At 42.4% G+C, this 14,347-nt stretch overlaps 1 protein-coding gene across 1 annotated transcript in view; it reads left to right on the forward strand.

Moving 5' to 3' along the window:
* The window catches only part of COG2 (component of oligomeric golgi complex 2), a gene marked incomplete at its 5' end in the record, with an annotated part of 124,154 nt that overhangs the window by 72,104 nt on the left and 37,703 nt on the right, over positions 1–14,347 (forward strand). The window contains one exon of the mRNA XM_018573383.1: positions 6,183–6,255. Coding sequence (XP_018428885.1) covers positions 6,183–6,255 — 73 coding nt within the window. The remainder of the gene's footprint in view (positions 1–6,182; positions 6,256–14,347) is intronic.

Here is a 14,347-nt window from a genome sequence, read left to right on the forward strand (position 1 = left end):
CAGAGCCATCTGTACCCGCCCCCTCCCCGTCCATTCCGCCAGTCAGCGCTGGCAGATCGGAGCGGGGAGAGGGGAATCCAGCCCCTCCCCCTGTCACGGCAGAGAGCCGTGACAGGATCGAGAGGTGAGCGAACCTGGTATGTGTTCGCTCACCTCCCGATATACTGAGCCGACCTGTGACAGTCTCATTGTCACAGGTCAGCTAGAACTATGAGGTGAGGGGAAATCACTCATCTCATAGTTCTCCTTTAAGGGCTGGTTCCAGGGAAGCCACGCTCATACCATAGAGGACATCACCCAGCTAGAACTCTTAGAACAATTATTTGACCACACCCCTCCGATAGTACTGGATTGGGTGCGAGATAAGCGACCACGGACTGTACAGCAAGCGGCTACTTTGTCCAATGAATATCTGGGCTCTCGGAGGTCAGGCGAAAGCATATATGAATGAGCACATTATACAAACAGATCTGCATACCTTCGATTTATAATTGTATGTCACGCTTTTTATCTGGTTTATCTTTTTGGTATACAGTATATCGTTCATTTTGGTTACGGATCTGGTTGACAAGTAATTATGAGATAAAGGGTAATTTAAATGGTTCAGATCTCCAGGCAGAAACAAAATAGTTTTCTATTAGTACTGCAGCACCGCATGGGGGCTGGGCACACAAATGCTGTTTAACTGCATATAATATTTAAAAAAAAGACATTAAATAAATAACTATGCAGATATTGCTAACTAAGGCTGTAGATGAGCACATGTCCAGACTCCAGACCAGAACACTGTATAGTGTGGCACAGCTATATCCAATTCTGCATACCTGGCTTTATATTATAAAGATCTTATAATATAAAGCCAGGTATGCAGAATTGGATATAGCTGTGCCACACTATACAGTGTTCTGGTCTGGACATGTGCTCATCTATTTTCCCCACTAGGGGGATACAAGCCTTAGTTATCATGCCATTGCTAAGTATTAATTTCATGTTAATTTCATGTTCTTCATCATAAGAAACTGACCTAAAATCATGATTTTGTATTGCTTTAGAAAAAATTTGACCTGTCCCTTTAAGAAAAAGTATCGGTACTCATACTCGGTCTTAAAGTGGTATCGGAGCATCCCTAGTATACACTATACACTAAACCGCAAAAACTTACATGGACCGGAATTCTATTAACAAGAGAAATTCGCTTCACACAAGAACCCGACTATCTAACAAAATACGGACTACACATCTAACTTACACAAACCCTCTAAGTTGTATTGACTGGGGTCCTATAGAGCAGTGCTCCCCAACCTTTTTATCGCCGCGGACCGGTCAACGTTTGATAATTTTACTGTGGCCCGCTGAGGGGGGGACGTTGATTGTTTATATTTTAGATTGTTTTGATTTAATAATTTTAATTTAATTGTATTTAAAAATGCCTTCAAAATAAAATACAGTTACACCAAAAAATGAAAGCGTTGTGTAATTGTAATATTGTACAGTGTAATATTCCCCATTATAATCCACTTTTCTAATTACATAAAATAGCAGTACATAACAGAGAAATAGATTATAATAGGGAACATTACAGTGTAATACTCCCCATTATAATCCACTTTTCTAATTACATAAAATAGCAGTACATAACAGAGAAATAGATTATAATAGGGAATATTACATTGTAATACTCCCCATTATAATCCACTTTTCTAATTACATAAAATAGCAGTACACAGCAGAGAAATAGATTATAATAGGGAACATTACAGTGTAATACTCCCCATTATAATCCACGTCTAATGACATGATGAAAAAACACCCCTTCCCCCGCTCAGACTCACCCTTCCAGGAGCAGCAGCCATGTGTCGATGTGTGCACTCACTGCAGGGGGCGGGGCGTGTGACACACACACGTCTCCTGTGACTCACCTCCCCTCCTGCCGCCTGTTACTATAGACACGGCCGGGAGGGGAGGTGAGTCACAGGACCCGCCCCCTCACTGTGAAGCCCGTCGGCAGTGCGGGGCCCCGGGGGTCGAACCCCGGGACCGTGCACTGCCATATATTGCATGACTGGACCGCACTGAGACTGTGCGGCCCGGTACCATTTGATCCGGGGGTTGGGGAACACTGCTATAGAGGACAGCAGTATAGGCTTTCTCCCCAATCAATACCCCTATCCCAAGTACCAAATATTATCACAAAAACCCCAAAATTATACAAAAAGAGGAGAAGCAAAAGAAGGTTCTTTTGCTGAGCAGAGTTTACTGACACAGCGGACAGAGAAAACAGATTCTGGTTTCAGAACAACAACAAATTTAAAAAGTTGAAATAAAGTTTGTCTTACCAAACGTCCAGCCTTTTTGTTGCACTGAACCCCAATCCGCCTTTCCCTCCTCTTGGTACGCTGTGAAGGGAATTCTGTCGGCTCCTTAATAATGCTGGCTCGCCAATATGTCCTGGATATCAATATACGCTCATGCGTACAGAAATCTGCTGCGCTAAAAAGCACAGCTCTCAGCTCTTTTGTATAATATGATGGAGCGCGCTCAGCGGTACCAAGTGAAACACACAAGCTGTTCTCATTAGATGTTCAGTAGAAAGTCCTGCCTGGTGCAGGGAGCTCCGTTTATTTATAGGGCAAACAGGGATAACAACAGAAAAAGATGGCCACAACAGCCAATCAATTCCTCAATACCTTTTACATAACAGTCAGCCAATGAGACACATGTATACATTTGAATAGACAATAGAAAGGGGAGTATATGTTTGTGAATGTGCAGAAAAAAGTGCACAGTCCCCCGTTGCTAGTTCATGCGACACCCCCTGTGCACACCAGTTACTACACAAAGGAAGCAGCGTGTTAACTGTGAACGCTGCTCTCATCAGACTCATGCATATACTCCCGCCGTAACCACTGGCGCAAATTCGATTCAGCAAGGTTCAGTGAACAATGCCTATTAGAACTATACTACTATTCCCATAAATGTGAGTTTATCTGCAGGGAAAATGCTATATTTCCAACGTGTTAATCAGACACACATAGCACATGGACCATTCGCCAGCGGAGATCCCTACGCACAGTGGCCGCGTCTCCACGTCCATGACACTGAGAGACATGATGACAATATTCACATATACAATCTGCTAAAAACACATCCTAATAAAACGTCCACAATAGTCCAAATGAAATTTCCACAACACCAGAGAAAAGGAAGAGGATATATAACAGGAGGGTTTTTTTGTGACCAAAGGTTCAAGTTGTGAGAAAACAAGAAGGAAGGACCTAAGAAGCATTGATCTGGCTAAAAAGTTAAGGGGAAAGGAGGTTTAACCCCCCCCCCCCTTCTCAAAAAGCCAAACATCAGTGACATTTTTTTCTCCAGTGGGAGGACTGGAGAAATTCCTCCCACAATGGAAAAATATTTCCTCCCAACAGCCCTATTCTCAGGATTATTACCTGGAGTTTGGCAATCCTCCTCCCTTCAGGTTCTTTTTAACAGATCTACCAAAAGATCCGATAAACGGATCTGCGGTTTGTTGGGAAATCTGGTAGACCAGAACGTAATTATTTTTGTACCAAAAGAGGAACAAGGCAGAGGATGTTACTCGCACATGTTTGTAGTACAGAAACCCTCTGGAAAATTCCGGCTTATCCTGAAACGCCTAAATATGTCAATTCGGTACAAGAAATTCAAGATGGATTCCATCTTTTCGGTAAGAAACATTCTTCAGTCAGGAGCCCTTTTGGCAACGATAGATTAGAGAGATTCTTACTTGCATGTTTCAGTTAGGTCTTCCTCCCAGAGTTACCTTTGGCTAGCCATCAGAATGAGTGCGGGTATCTGGCATTTTCAATTCAGAGCCCTTCCTGTCGGCCATCTCATCTGCTCAAAGGATAATCTCCACGGTATTAGGAGAAGCTTTAGCGCCTCTGAGGCATCAGGGGGTCAGCATCGTACCTTATTTGGACAACCTGTTAGTGCCCGCCCATTTACCAGACAGGTTAACGAAGGACTTGAACTTGACTCTATCTTGGCCACAATATCTTGGCCACAAAACCTAGGATGGCTGGTAAACAAGTAAAAATCAAACCTTGTTCCTTCCCAGGAAATAGCCTTTTTAGGCTATGTCCTGAACACCAGACAGAAGAAAATCTCTTTTGGGCAAGAAGATTGTAAAAATCCACGCTGGGGTGACGCGATTGCAATACAGCCAAGCAGTTTCAGTCCAGTTCATCATTTCATTAATGACCTTGACGTTCCTGGCAGTCCAGTGGGCTCCGTTTTTCAGAAGCCACTCCAAATTTTTCTTTTGAGGATTTGGAGTGCAAAGTACCCTGGACAAGACAGTGCTTCTTCCAATCAAGATAGCAGGAAATCTTTGGTTGTGGAGGTTCCAGGACCAGCTGTCAAAGCCGCCTTTGGTCTTTTCCTGTGTCCAAGAAGCTTACAACAGACGCCAGCACCTGGGGATGAGGTGTGCATCTGAAGACCGTTTTTCTCAGGGTCAGTGGACAAAATGGATGCCAAGGCTTTATTCAATTGGAGAGAATTAAAAGCAGTACTAAATGCCCTTCTCTAGTTTCAGGACTTGCTGAAGAACCATCATCTTTACATTGTCGGACAATATAACGATAGTGGCTTACATAAACAGACAAGGAGACACAGGAATCCTTCACTACAGATGTTGGCAAAGGAAATTTTTCTGTGGGCAGAAAAGAATTTAGCTTCAATCTCAGCAACTTACTGCAGGGGCTCCCTGAACAGTATTGCAGACTTTCTAAGTTGCCAAAAGGTGCTACAAGGGGAATGGGGCTTCAATCAATAGGTTTACAACCTTTTAATACAGCAATGTACTACATTTTTGAGGATCGGGTTGTCCTTAAAACAGATCCGGTATTTTTGGCAAAAATCCCTCTTATTTCCACAGATCACAAGATATATAGTTCTTACAACATTTTCAAACAATCCGTCTAATGACAAAGGTCTTTCCATTCTTTAGATGTTAGAAGGTGCTTGGTGGCCTATTTGCAGGCAACATAATCCTTTTGAAATTCCAGTGACTTGTTTGTACTGTTGTATTAAAGGAAAGCGAGCTTCTAGATCCTCTATAGCACGCTGGCTAAAACAAGCTATAGAAGAAGCTTACCGGGCCAAGAAGATGTCTCCGCCAGTTTTTCTCAATGCTCATTCTACTAGATCTTTGGCTACCACCTGGCCAGAAAAAGCAGAGGCTATTCAGGAGCAGATCTGTAGAGCGGCTACCTGAACCAGTTTTACAACCTTTACCTGCCACTGTCGCCTGGATCTGTTATCCAGTCAGGACCAGGCATTTGGGAGGAAAGTGCTTCAAGCAGTAGTCCCGCCCTAATCTGGTAGTTCTTTGTTATCCTCTCATTGAAGAACACAGCACCCACCTATCTGGTTGATCTGTCTGTGCCTATGTTTCTACTGCTTTGTGATTAACTGAGTTGCCACCAGCAGGCGCCACCCTGCTTTTTTTGCCTAGCATCCTACTCTGGCAGGTGGCAGTATAAACCCATTGGTTAGAAATCCAGATTTCTGCTAGATCATTCAGTAAATGCATGGAAAATAATTTTACGGTGAGTCCAAATAAGATCAGTCTGTCATATCAGTCTTTTGAATCTGCATATTTGAAGGATATGGTGGGTAAAACCTTGCAAACTATAACCAACTGCATATTTTCCACATCTGGCTCCTCCCTTTGGACTTTTTTCACTTGTATTTGGGTCAACAGAGTGTCTGCAAAATAGGCAGGAATTCTCCATCCTGCCTCGCAGGGTTTTTTCCAAAACCTCTCTAATCTCACTGACTAGGTAGTGAAAGGTAACAATTTTTTCAGTAATGAGAAATATTCTTGTTCTAATTGTTGTAAACTGAATAGAGTTGAAATCAAATTGATCACCATTAGTTTGTTGCATTTTCTTTAATGATTCTGATTTACAAAAGCCTTTTTCAAATTTTCAGGTAGCTTGACTCAACATTTGGTAAACACTGCTGTAGTGATTATCTTAGACTGCATTCCATTATAACTTCCTATTTTTTTTCACTTTACTCATTAGCATCTGTCTTACCAATTTATTTATTTTTCTAAATCCCTGCTATAAAAGAAAAACAGTTTACCTTTTTCACAGTAACTTTTTTTAATTTCTACTATTCTATTTTTCTAGCTACCAAAATTAACTGATGTGATTGAGACCCAGCTAAGCCTCATTGGCTTTAGAAATATGGCATTAATAACAGGTATGATTTATTTCTAGTTATTGCATTTTTAATAATCCAGTAGAGGCTTATTTTGTGCCCAGGCCAATAAAGCAGCATTAAATTTTGTGATCTGTGATAGCTGATATAGAAGATAAACTTCCCACAATCAGTTGATAGAGGAATATATGTTTAAAAATATTAGATGTTACTTATGATCAGGGCTCGAAAAATCCACTCGTCCACTCGTCTGTGACGAGCAGACAGTGGAACCCGACGAGCAGCTTCCCGACACATGTTACATATCGCTGCAAATGTCGCAATGAGAGCAATAATTCTAGAGCCATTAATCACTGATAACACTAAAGTGATGAGCAGTAAAAGCATTTTAATCGTCGCGTATGGGCTTTTTTGCGCACGCAGTTTTAAAGCATGACATGTTTGGTGTCTATTTACCCGACGTGACCCCGACTTTTATGTTTTACTAAAAATATGGGTAAGAATAAATGTTTTATAACGTAACGTAGGGAAACTTTTTTTTTATATATATTTATGGTACTTTTTTCATTGTATAGTAAAAAAAAATAACCCCCCCCGTGGGGTCACAAAAGAAACCTCTATCTGTCCCCCAAATTTTTTAACATATATTGCAAGGCTATAGTCCGGTCATGCTGACTGGTGAAATTTTTGACTGACTGGTGAGACACTGCCAAATTTTTCAAGCCCTGCTTATGATGTTGGATTTCGTGCACACGTGATGAAGAGCTATCCATAAGGTTGTAATTACTATCAAAGGGCCTTTTCATATAATGGTGCTCCAGGAAAAAAAAAATTCTGACAGGATCACTGCTGCGTGAATTCAATTTGAATTATGCCACAAAGTACAGCCAGTGCTGTACTTCAGCCATGTGGGTACATGAGCTATGAGAGCTGCGGCTCTCATACAGTGAAGGGACCCTGTCATTTTTCTTTTCCTCTCCCCTTGTTCATTCACAAAATGCCTTCTATTCTGTTTACAGGCATTCTGCCAATGGAAAATGGGATATCTGTAATTTACAGGCCACTCCATTTCCCCTGTCCACTTACAGAATGCCTTGTTTTGTGAATGTACATGGGGAGATGAATGGCAGTGTAACAGAAACTCTTCACTCTGAGAGCTTCAGCTCTTATAACTCTCATAACCACAGCGTTGGAATTACATTGGCATAAATAAAACTATGATTTTTGCCTGGCTCTGCAGCAATGTAGATTTAGGATAAACATAATTACAGATAACTTGCAGTACAGCACAAGTCAAGAATACATTTTTTCTAGAGTTTCACTTTAAATACACGCCTAAAGGGAGTATATACTTGTACAATCGATTATTTTGTGTTTTTTTTTTTATTGTAGTAAATCTAAATGCATTGCAGATACCTGTTAATCAGTGTTGAAAATATAATAAATTAAATCAACTGGGATTTAATGTTAATGCTACAAGATCTTTAAGCACCAATATTCAAAAGACAACTGAACCTTTGTTTTGAAAATCAATATTGTAATGTAACTTATTAAATCTGCAATATAAATACTACACCTTTTTCACACATAGTAAGATTTTGCCATGGTCTCCAACTCTGTTGCTAAAATCAGCTAAAATGGTGGCCACTTACATCAGCACTAACTAACAGCACTATCTGAGAACTCTATCCAGACGCCTGTGGAAAAAGAATACAGGAAGTATTCTCCTATACTCTACATGTCCCAGCATGCAATGCACCTAAGGAAACTTAGCCAGTCCTTTAACTTACAGTTGGGTGGGATGAACATGGGGAAGTCAAATGTGCTAAAACAATACACCGCGCTATCTCCCCTTATTGTGAAACAGTTGAATAAGACCCCCTAAATCTCCAAGTAGACCATAAAACAACCCCATAACACACCTATGTGTGTATACCACCGTATATCAAAAGTACACATAAAATACAATAGTTATGGTGCAAAAAATATATTAAACAATGTGAAATAATGTGTGACTCATTAATATTCGAAGATATGTAAATCAATCAGCATAAATCATCAAACAATGTGAATAGTGTGTACATATATAAAGAATGATTAATAATAAAATATAAATATATAAATAACTAAAGTCCATATAAATTACAAAACTTCATCCGATCCTCACAGGACAAAGATGACTCGTGATCAGTTCAAACAGTGATGAAATGGTCAAATTCAAATGGTCAAATCGCATTAATCACAGGACGCTACTTTCCCCAACCAAGTGATGGCTTCCAACAAGTGATGGCTATGAATCAATAAAACGGTCTCCTCACTTCTCATGCAAATGGATCGTAGCCGGGATTTTAGCTCACCGATAAAGAAACAAATATGCCGCACATAGCATAAAATCTTTAAAAAATGTATTTTGCGCAAAAAAAAATAAAAACCTACATCAATAAAAAGTGGATCCAGCTTGTAACGTATTACAAGTATATTAATGAGTCACACATTATTTCACATTGTTTAATATATTTTTTGCACCATAACTATTGAATTTTATGTGTACATTTGATATATGGTGGTATACACCCAATAGGTGTGTTTTGGGGTTGTTTTATGGTCTACTTGGAGATTTAGGGGGTCTTATTCAACTGTTTCACAATAAGGAGAGATAGCGCGGTGTATTGTTTTAGCACTATCATGGCCATATTGTTTTTTGCTTCGCTGCAGCTGTCATTTATTTATAAATAGAAAGGGGGGACATCCACAAGCGCGAATACTAATATTTATAAAGTTTATGGGGAAGTCAAATGGCTGAAACTAAACATTAACAAAATGTTGCTTGCTTGCTTGGTATTGTCAGCTTCACCTTAGTGTGTAATGAGTGAATCACTCTTTAGGTGTGTGAATGCTGCTAAATCTCCTCAGAACAACAACCTATCCGCTACAAGGTGGGTGGAACAAACGGAGAAAGAGAGGGTGGAAGCAAGTTTCCACAGGTGCATTCAATGCCAGGAATTGTAGAGCAGAGGATAGTAAATCCTAGTTATTTGTTTCTCCACAGGACCCTGGTGCCAGCAAACCTGAATAACCATTTACTGTTCACATCTAACCGCCTTACTAAATAACCTGATTCTGCCAGAACCCTCCGTTTTTTGGATACTCGCAGCGGTGAAAACTCCAGGTTACTTCCTGGTTTATTGTTTTCTTGCCATTCAGTTCCTTCCGGTATCAGTGTACAGACATTATAGCAGTCAACACAGGCACCCCTTGCTCACTGCTCATCTGTGAACCCCTTACTTACCACTTACTTTGGCACCCCATGGTCTATCTCTGCACCACTCGTACACTGTTCACCTCAGGACCCCTTTGTCCACTGTTTATCTCTGCACCACCTTGTCTGACGATCAACTCTGCACCCTTCGTCCATGTCTGCACCGCCTAATTCACCACTAAAAAATTCTGCATCTCTCATTGGCTGTGGACGGTGCTTGCAGTAAATCCAAATTATGCTGGTAGTGTTTACAGCTGTCCACAGGCCCAGGACAGGGTGCAGCACAGTGGGCTATGTTGCCCAAAAGTCATGTTTAACATGAGTGGCAGGGCAGCGACAGCGGGCAAATTAAATGAGAAAAAGACAGGCAGTCAGTGTTGGGACCCAGAGCACCCAGGAAGAAATGCAGGGCATGTGTCCCAGGTGCCTGGCAGTAGCAACGCCCATGCACTTAGGCCTTACACAATGAGCTGCTTAAACAGATCAACACAATGAGCTGTATAAGCATCTAAAATATTTTTTCTCTTTCCTTTTCCACAACAATAAAAGGTGTTTTTGCAACAAGCATTGGATTGTTTGAGCAAGGTCATCTGGTGCAGTCTCATTAAGTTGTTTATCTTTGTCAGGCAAAGGAGTAATGTCTGCTTTGGCAATCAGAAAATATTCATGAGGTTTGATCTGCTTGGCCTCCATGTTTGGCGATCAGCATAACCAAGTAAGCTGGATAGATGACCTTTTGCTGTGGCATCCACATCAATCTTTTTTTAGATTAGTAGATTGACAGATTGTATATATTCAGGATGACCCTGGCTTAAATGAATGGCCTTTTTGGGAGTTACCGTGGATTACAAAGTACAAACTGTACTTTGTTATCCACTGTCAACTGTTGTAGGTTATTTATGGAGTCATGTGTGTTCCCTGCACAACAAGTTCTCCTCCACAGTGTGGATTGTAGACCATCACTGCCATCTGGATTCTGGTTTTTGAAGGAGGCTGGCGTTGGCTAACAGGCTCTCAGAAATGGGGGTATGTGACTGCCAGTGAGGTTTGTGTGGTAACATGTATTGCACCTAGCACCTGAATTAAAAGGGAACTCTCAGGGGGGCGTAGCCTGGATGCAATGGAGGACAGCCGCATTTGATCTCGGCTCCGTGCTCATCCTCTGCATCCGCACCCATCCGACAATCCACGCTGAACCACCGATGATGGCAGGTAAACGGAGGACCTCCTCGAGGCACCTGAACACCCCCTGGCCCCAAAGGGGAGCGCTGGACGTGTTCCTCCGCGACCTGAGGACTAGCAACAGGGCTGCATCCAATATGGCGCCGGACAGCGCTCTCCCCGCCAGCTCCCCCCGAGGTGTCCCTCGTCCCACCCTGATTCCAGCCGTGTTTGCGGAGGGGAGCCCTTCACAGTCAGGCAGATCCCCGAGATCAGGGCACTCATAGGGGGGGATTCTCAGAGGGGGAAGGCACGAACTGGGACCTGCGGGCTGTACTCGGATCCCTGCCCACTAAAGCAGACCTGCAAGAGTTTGTCTCCCACGTGGAGGGGCTACACCTGCAGGCCCTGTCAGAAATCAGGGCTGATGCAGCTCACATAGGGCAGAGAGTGGAGAAGCTGGAAATGCAGTACACTGAGGCCCTGAACACTATCACCCTACTCCAAAGATAAAGTTCACAAGCAGGACTCTGTTATTAGATGACTTTGAAAACAGAAGCCGTCGCTCTAATATACATTTGCGGGGATTACCGGAGGCAACTGGGCCCCAAGACCTCCTGCCCACGGTGACGGGTATTTTCATTCAGATTCTGTATAGGTCTGTCTACACACACATTGAAATAGACAGAGTTCACAGAGCCCTTCGCCCGCCTAATCAAGATCCGGAAAAGCCCAGAGATGTCATCTGTAAACTATATAAGTACTCAGAGAAGGAATCCATTATGCACCGCTTGCGTTCTTGGGCTAATGTGGACTTTGATGGGGCTAAGGTATCCCTGTTCCCAGACCTCTCGAGACGCACCCTAGCCATGAGAAGAGCCCTGCGCCCCCTGCTGGATGTACTGGTATCCGCCAATGTCACTTACCGGTGGGGATATCCCTTCAGCTTGATTGCCGAAAAGAACGGGAAGACAGCGGTGCTGCGCGACAGAGGCGATGTATCCAACTTCATGCTCCAAGTGGAGCTGCCGCCGGTGGATCTCCCTGCCTGGCACAGAGAAGACGATGACATCCCCTTGCCTCAGAGACCCCCTCCCTGGCGGAGAGTCGGCTCCCGACCCACCCGCAATCCTAGAGCGATGTCCGGGACACTGAATCGCTCCGCTAGACCCCAGGAGCGGATAACCACACGGGCTGAAGAGGGACCTTTCTCTCCTGAGTGACCACCCGAGGAACTCCTTCCTTCCACCAAACTTCTCCATACAAGAATGTTGTCGGATGGCTGAACACTCCCTTATTTTTTTAAGTTTTCTCTTATCACAAGATGTGATTGCAGACCACACAACTTTGTTTTATTTCTCCACACTTTATGGATCTCCACACTTTATGCCTCGCCTACAGCCTGTGTGAAGGTTTCCGATTCGAAACGGGACCAGGCAGGGATGTCCACTTTCACCCTTGTTCTTCGCGCTTACCCTGGAGCCTTTACTACAAAAGATCAGGGATAACCCGAACATACACGGAGTCACAGTGGGGAGTGCAGAGCACAAACTCGCGGCCTACGCTGATGACATCCTTCTGTTCGTGACTCAACCGACCATTTCCAACATACATAAAGAATTCAAAGATTATGGCATCCTCTTTAATTTCAAAATCAACTCCATCCAAATCTGAAATTCTCCCAGTGACAGTGCCCCCCGCTCAAGCCCTCCAATTGAGAGCCAACTTCCCTTTTGTTTTGGCGCCCACTAGTATTAGATATCTAGGAATCCAATTGCCATCACAGCCAGCCAATCTCTACACACTAAATTACCCGCCCCTCAAACGAGTGGAGGGAGACCTCAAATCCTGGGACAGAGATGCTTTCTCCTGGATAGGCAGAGTGAACATACTGAAAATGTTGATCCTCCCTAGACTGCTGTTCCTCTTCCAGATGCTCCCCGTGGCGGTGCCCCCACTATTCTTTCGTCAACCGCGGAGCCTATTTTTAGGCTTCGTCTGGCGACAGAAGATCCAGACTTGAATTTGCCATTCTGAAAAGAACAAAAAAGTCGGGAGGTTTGGGCCTCCCGGACTTACAACTATATTACAAGGCTGCAGTCCTCCAGCGGATTTTAGATTGGCACTTTCAAGTGAAGAACAAACTATGGGTAGCCCTGGAGAAGGGTATGGCAGGGAGAAACCTAGCGCACGCCCCCTGGTTAAGACCGGAGCATAGAGGTCTCTATCCAACCACCTCCCCACTTACTGCCCATACACTCCGCCTATACAGCCTTCATCTGTATAGGCTTGTCTGAGGGCCACAACCTGGTACACCCACCAGGAGGAAAGTCCATCCCTTCTTACAAGGTGCTCTGGTGAAGATCGGGTGTCTGTGCATTGACTCAGCACCTTTGCCTTTTTAAGGACTCAAAATGCACAGATACGGTCTACTATAAAGAAAATGCCATGGCAAATCTAGTTCTGCTCTTCAGAAACTGACTTTTTTTTTTAACACATTAGAGACTCTCTACTTTCACCTACAAGGTGGTATTCCTTCTAGCCATTACCTCTGCCAGTTAAGTGTCACGTTTTTGGGGGGTTTTTGTTAGTCTTTTTTTTTTAAGAAATGGGCTTAAGCTTTGAGGGGTGATATTTTAGTTTTTTTAGGGGTATGTTATTTTGTTATTTTTGATGGTGCCTTTTAAACTGCTTTTTTATGTCGGCATTGGTGTCATGTCATGTAATTGGTGGCCAGCAGGGGCATTTCTGTAAAATATGTTAATTAGAACTGGGGTTGACGTGTATCCAGTGTTTTAGCCTAGTTTTAGTCATAAGATTTTAGTCAGATAAATCTACAGTAGTTTTAGTCTATTAAAATCTAGTGGGTTTAGTTAAAGAGTCATTTAAGAATTTCTCTACCATTTCCAATCTCATTATATACTCCTGGAGTAAACATCCGTTCACCTGGTTTTACTTATGGTATTAAGGTTTGAACATGCAATACAGACACCTATTTCTGTTGTGATATATAACATGTCTTTATCTTAAAATTAGATTAAACCAAGTCTTCTAAAGAAACAATAATATTGAGTATTTTCCACAAAGGACCACTAATTAGATATGCATTGATTAACGCGACTTGCATATGACATTCTTCATTCCTTCAAGCAGAAGTGCAACTCAAATTAACCCTTTCGCTGCCAAACCCTCCGGTACATTTTTCAAATCAGCTGGCCAAGCCATTTTTGAATTTTCTGCAATTTTTTCCTATTGATTTGATTTTCAACTGCTGCGTTGCTAGCGTTTGTAAAAGACCCCCCAAACCATATATTTTCTGAAAGCGCAGGCCCGGTAGAATAAAAAGATGGTGATACTAAATTTGTAGGCCCTGCGATAATTGCGCAAATGTTTCTCAAATAAACATTAAACTGATAAAAATACACAATTGTTTAAAACACACCAAAATCAGTATCCGTGCACAAAAAAAATATTTTCTGACAATCTAAAAGATAAAACTGTATTGAGTTAATAAATAACAAATATTAGCAAATTTGTAATTGCGCCTTTTTGCGAAAAGGTAAAAAAATGAAGGTATGCAAAACTGTAAATCGACTAAAAAATTGTTTTGGTGTTTGTGTTGTGATGATACAGGTGTATATTTAATTGCAACACAAGGTATCACAATGCATGGCAATGAGTCACAAAGCTTTGCCATGCGCTGCCACAGTTAAT

Source organism: Nanorana parkeri, unplaced genomic scaffold, assembly GCF_000935625.1.
Source record: "Nanorana parkeri isolate BGI_ZX_2015 unplaced genomic scaffold, ASM93562v1 scaffold2356, whole genome shotgun sequence".
NCBI classification, from domain to species: Eukaryota; Metazoa; Chordata; class Amphibia; order Anura; family Dicroglossidae; genus Nanorana; species Nanorana parkeri.